This window comes from Malurus melanocephalus, unplaced genomic scaffold (genome assembly GCF_030028575.1).
Source record: "Malurus melanocephalus ecotype Western Australia unplaced genomic scaffold, MMel_1.1 scaffold_767, whole genome shotgun sequence".
Classification (NCBI taxonomy): Eukaryota; Metazoa; Chordata; class Aves; order Passeriformes; family Maluridae; genus Malurus; species Malurus melanocephalus.
The window spans coordinates 122705-128704 of NW_026623999.1; the positions used below are offsets into that span (position 1 = coordinate 122705).

At 44.8% G+C, this 6000-nt stretch overlaps 1 protein-coding gene across 1 annotated transcript in view; it reads right to left on the reverse strand.

The window, feature by feature from the left end:
* The window catches only part of LOC130584795 (carbonic anhydrase-related protein 10-like), a gene marked incomplete at its 3' end in the record, with an annotated part of 68139 nt that extends 62149 nt beyond the window's left edge, over positions 1-5990 (reverse strand). The window contains exon 1 of the mRNA XM_057384997.1: positions 5492-5990. Within this exon, the coding sequence (XP_057240980.1) occupies positions 5492-5552 (61 nt within the window). The remainder of the gene's footprint in view (positions 1-5491) is intronic.
* Between the last annotated feature and the right edge of the window lie 10 nt (positions 5991-6000).

Consider the following 6000-nt stretch of genomic DNA (forward strand, 5'->3'; position numbering starts at 1 on the left):
GCCACATAGTTTTGTCTACTGCTTGAGCTGGTAATGAGATAATGATGGAACAGTTTTATATAGTCCCYTATTAACAGCCCAGATGGGCCAATCATCCACTTCAGGCTTTGCCATGTTAAGTTTAGCCATAAACAATCACTAAGGATGAAAACAGCAACTTCCTCCTCAGCTAAATTACCACCTTTCAACCAAGAAAGCAAGAAAGAAAGAGAATCTTTGACCAACAGCAACAGAGAAAAAAACCCAGTTTTTTAGTGGAAGCAGGAATTCCCTGTTCATTCATACCCAAGGAATATTCACAATGCAAATGGAAAGGCATTTCAATCCTGGCTACATTTAAATCTAACTGTTGTAGAATTAAAAACTGAGAACTTTCCAAGAATATCCAATGTAAAACTTCCCAACTGCATCTTGAAGAGCATCCTTAAACTGAGATGCTTATTTGAGTTGGGTTTATTAATAAYATTATTTATTAATTATTTTAAAATAATTTTGCTTTGGAGGCTTGATATCCAGTTGGATTACAGTGAGGCAACACAAGGTGGAGAGGTTTGAATGCTGGGTATCCACATCACTGAGATTTGGAAAGGAATAGCAGCAATAACCAGCTTCTCTCCACCAGTTTATTGGATGGAAAATAGCTCAGCATAATATGTGCAAAAACCATTCATAAACGTTCCCTTCTAGTACCTTTACATAATCTAAAAATATGCGTGTTGTTTCAGCACGTTGGAGCCTGTCTGGTTATGCTCCAGCTGTAAAACTAACAATAAAAATAAAGAAAATGATGAAAAATACAAGACACGCACCACAAAAAAACCAGACATTTACAGGAGACTACAAGGCTATGTCCACAGAATTTTCAAGCAGAAACATCTTCACACCTTTTGAGAAGGTGGAAAAAAAATCTCTGAAGTGAAAAAGCATTCCAGAGCAGAGGAACCAAGAGTCTCTGGATGCAACCTATGGTCCCTCCATTCTCTGAGTGTGAGCAGGAGGAAGGAATCCACGTGGATGGATTTCAAAAACACCAACAAACTCCATGCAGGCAGAAAGACTTGTCCACAAACACGAAGCTGTGGAGATGAATTAAAGCAGGAAAAAATACTGTAATGGGTAAAGTTCTTAGTTAACAGTGCTGGATGTTACACCTTCCTGTATGCCTAATGCTCAGTTTCATATATATAGRTATAAAAATATGTGCTATGAACAATTCCTTCCCCTAGAATATGACATCTCTTCCATAAAAGTGACAGAAAAACCATTTTCTGTGACACTGTTTGAGGATAATTAACATGGTTTTGACATTTTTGTCCTAACATAATGAACCATTCACTGTTCTAATGTTGGACATCAGAGCCTTGATGTTCTTCTCTTCTACAAGACTGCTTTAGTTTGAATTATCCCAGRTTGTCTGATGCTATGAGAGGAAGAGTTATCAGACCTTCCAGACCATCATTCAGCAGTTAATTCCAGCCTGGCATAATTTAGAGTTCCTATAGGACAACTCTGTGTTATGCCAGGTAATGAGAGCTCAGAGACTGCAGAAGGAGCAGGACAGAAAATGTGCTGCAAATCCACCTGTCAGAGCCAGGAGATGGCACAGCAGATGCTCAATRCACTGTGGAATTCCTGGATAGACGAGGCTTTGCTTACACCATCTCAGCTGGTCATCATCCATGATTTATGGCATTTGTGTGCTGCCAAACAGGCCACGGGAACTGCATCATAAAAGGGATTTGGTCCCATGTGCCTCGAGGACATGGCAAAAGATGAAAATACTTCCCAATAACAAGACAGCTTTCATCCACATCAGCTCCCAGAAGCCAAGCCAGAAAGAGGTAGTGTATCAGTTCATAGGAAGGCACAAAGATGTTGACCATGCAGTTTTATAAATAATTTTGTTGATGGATTAATAGAAAATGTCCACGGAAACCTTCTTAATCAATACCCACGACAGCTTCATTTTCTTATTTAAATCAAGTATCCTGCAAAGGTTTAAAACAACCTCCTACTAGTTTTTTTTTTTTTTTTCTGTAAATTGATTGTTAATATCTAAAACCACACAAAAACTTCCTCATGGCTCATACAAACGACTGTGTGAGCAAAGGTGACAGCCATGATGGGATCACAGCCCACCTGAGAACGCTGATGCTGATTAATCCTTGGTGGTTAATTCCTTACTCAGGAAGGGAATTCTGGACATCACACAGCAGCTGTTATCTTTTTGTCTATGAACAGTGTCTGCAGGAGTGTCAGCATCTCCAAAGGACCAACATCCAGTAAGGGCTCATCGCAGATTTCTGTCCACAGGACACCTTCCCTTCCCCTGCCCTGTGCTCCTTCCGTGCTGAGCAGCATTAAAAGGACAAAACCTCAACAGCCATAACACAAATCACAACTGTTTTTCCTCAKAGACAACAATCCAAAGGAATAAATATGACTTTGAAGGCAAGCAAGGGCTTTCACTTCCTTCTAAAGGATATAGAAATGGTTTTCGTGGTCCTTCAGCCTGTTCTTATTTCTCATTTGCATCTGCACAAGGAAACCAGGTTCTCTTTTCAAACAGGCAATTCCAAGCAGCAAAAGCCTTGAGTATGCCAAGAAAACAAAAATATCCAGTTCCCAAAGTTTACAGATAAATTATTTCCCAAACACAATGAAGAGCCAGTAATTATTAAAAAAAAATCCATTTCTAAATCTCAGTACCATTTCTCCCCAAATAATCAATCCCTCAWACACACAATTAGCTGACTGATAAAAAAGTTAAATATAAAATATTTTGAAAATATATATACAACCTCTTTTTAATAGATTAAACTACCTTCTATATACTAAGTCTCCAAGAAATTCACGTGACACACCAAAAAGTCAATTGTATAACTTCATCACTTATTTTAAGTAAGAAACACAGCATAAGAGCATAACTTCTACTTAACTGTTACGTAAATACACAGCAAAAGACATACCATTGAACTGGTGTTCAATAAGTTTATTGCTAATGATTAAATAACTTAATAGTCTATTCCATTCAGTGACTTTGAACAGCAGCCTCTAATAGGCCCTAATCCAAATAACCCCTGGAATTAGCAGGAGGAAGATCCCAGGTTTAAACAGACACTGAATCAAGTATGTGCTAATGTTCAGGAAAGATCCATCCAAAGACTGTCTTGAGTCTTCACTGCTGAAACAACTGAATGAACACCACAGGAAAAGAAAAAGAAAATAAATACTGCCACACTCCTTAATTCTGGTAATTTGTAGCACTAGTGCTCAACTAGTGGGTTTTTTAAGTAACATGTTGAATGAATGACCAGTRCTGAAGTGCTAAAAATACACAGTGTCTGCGATCCCTTAACAGGCTTCATTACACCTTCTCTTGCTCGCACTGTTATCCAGACATCCCAGACAGATAATGTGCTACAAAACCCAGCGTAAAAAGGATGGCAGAGGCAAGATAACGAGCGTTAGTGCCAGCCAGGTATCTACAGATCTTAATCCTTTTTACTAAGACGGCAGATAGTGAGGATTCCTGGAAAAAAAGGAAAAAAAATCCCCAGGAAGAAGAAAAAAAGAAAACAAGGCTGAAGCATGTACACATCCATTGTGGGGTCAAAATTATTTGAAAGCACAGCTTTAACCATGCAGCAGAAGCATCCCACTATTCACTTACTCACTTTTATTCCCCCTGAAGAAAAGAATAAAAGAAGAGAGGCAAGCAGAGATGGTGTGAGTGCGTACARTATCAGGTATTAGTGCTAGAGGGAGATGGAGAGCGACGGCAGCCCCTGCAGGACTGATCCCACAGGCTCAGAATCCCGTGTCTGAAGAGCAGGGAAGGAGGGAAGGCAGCTCAGGCAGAACTGACAGCTAAATGCACGGCATGAGGGGCTGCACAGAACGGGACAGCTTCTTTCTGCCTCAGGATATTACTGTCACAATGGCCGAGCGAGCGAGGAGCTGCGGTTTGCCATTGTCAGCGAGGCACTTTCACAAGTGGCTCTTTTGAGGAGCGCCGGGCAGGTGGCACACCACGCTGAGCTAAAGGGATAAGTGCGAGATTTCGGCGACAAGAAGCAGCAGGTTTCGCTGCTCTAAAAAGCCGGAGAGCCAGTTCTCCTGATGGCACCGATGGGCAGCGGGGGAAGGTCAGCCCGGGGTGCTGGCAGTGTCACCCGGTGCCTGGTGGCAGATGGTGCCGCTCCGCAGGGATAAAAGCGSGGCTGACGCACACCCTGGGCCGGCAGCGCTGCTGTTTGCTCGGGAAAAAGGGACCTTAGGGGCAGGAGCGGACAGGACAAATGGCCAAGGGGTGCTGAGCCCCTCCAAACGCTCATGTGTTCCCAGAGAAGGGGTTGTCAGCGCGGATAAACCGGGAGGAGCTGCAGGAAGCGCAGCGGGGCTGGCACTGCCAGGGAAGAGGAGATGCTGCAGGTGCTGCTGCTGCTGCTGTCGGGGGCTGCGGATGGGACACGGCCCAGACCAACCTCTGCAGGTCCCGGGAGAGCTTTGGAGCCGCCTGTCCCTGCCCACAGCCAGGCTGGACACTGAGCTGGATGTCCCCCCGGCAGTGCCCTGCCCGTGTTCCCGTTTCTGCAATTATGCAATGCTGGAGGGCAGAGCAGCTCGCTCCCGCTGCATCCCCGGGGGGCTCCCCGAGTGTCCCAACCTGGCAAAGCCGCCACCTCCCCGCTCCTGCCTCCTGCACCGTAATTATTCCGGCACGACCAACATGGCAAATGAACAAGGGAGCCAGGGTTTCTGCAGTCAAAGGGAGCGCTTTCCCCAGGAATAAATTGTTCCAATCCTTTACGCTAGACACCCGGCCGTGCCTATTCATTAATTGGACAAGCTCTGGTGACAACTGAAATTACCTGACTTCTRCATACTGGAGGAGAGAGATCTTTGCAAGCTTAAAATAAAGCTGGAAATCCCAGTCACCCCAGACCTCTCTGAATCAGGCTKTTTTTTWAARGGGGRAAAAAAAARTCAGAGTACAGCCACAGTAAAGCTCATTTTAAAAGCAGAGGAACATTCTTCACTGTTAGCCCTTCCTTTGCAGACCCTCAACCGTGGCACCAGAACATGACAACTCCATCAACGAACCACAAACCCTTCAAGATCTGCRYATCAGCCGAGTTTAAGAACTTCAGRAGCTCTGAAATTCTGGRATCGMGACAGTGTTGCAAATAATCACCACAATCATGTATATTAAAAATGATAAGCATCGCCCTTATCAGCACACTGTGGTTGTTTATTGYAACCAATGCATCATAATTAAGACACACGCACTGGAATTAAGGGGCAGAGGGAAGGGATGTTGGTCGATTTCTGTCACAACCCACTCACAGCACATCATTCATGGATTTTCCAACTACAATTTTGATCTGGGTTACTCAGACTGTGTCTCTTGCTCCTTAATAAGGGGAAGCCTGGGAACCTTGTACGGTATTTCCCCCCCTCCCTCGCCCTTTCCGTGCTCGCTGCGTACCTGAAATGCAGACGATGAAATTCGCTTGCAGAAGAAAAAGCACCTCCCAAACAATTTCCATCCTCCGATTCTCATGCCAAGTGCATCCCTCGGCGAAAAAAAATAACAAAGATCAATATCGCAGTTTGAACGATCCCAGCAAATTTCCTTTCGGACTTGCAGACTGTATTCCCCAGATGTGCTGACAACACATGTCCGAGCTCTCTCTCCGCACGGCTCAAGCGAGATCCCTTCCCTTCCTTCGCCCTCCAAAAAACACCACGAAGCCAACTGCCAGCGCCGGGCTCTTCCTCCACGAGCGAGAAAAAAATCCACCAGATTTCCCAACACGACATAAGACAATAAACCCCAACCGATCCGATATCCGCCGAGTCTCTATTCCAGGGGCGGCCAGGCGCGTGTTAACCCCAAAACTCTCTGCGCGTCTCAGCGGGGCAGTGCCGGCATGCCGGGCAGGGAGGCGGCGGAGGGAGGGGGATTCCCCTCCTGCTGCTGCTGCTGCTGCTGCT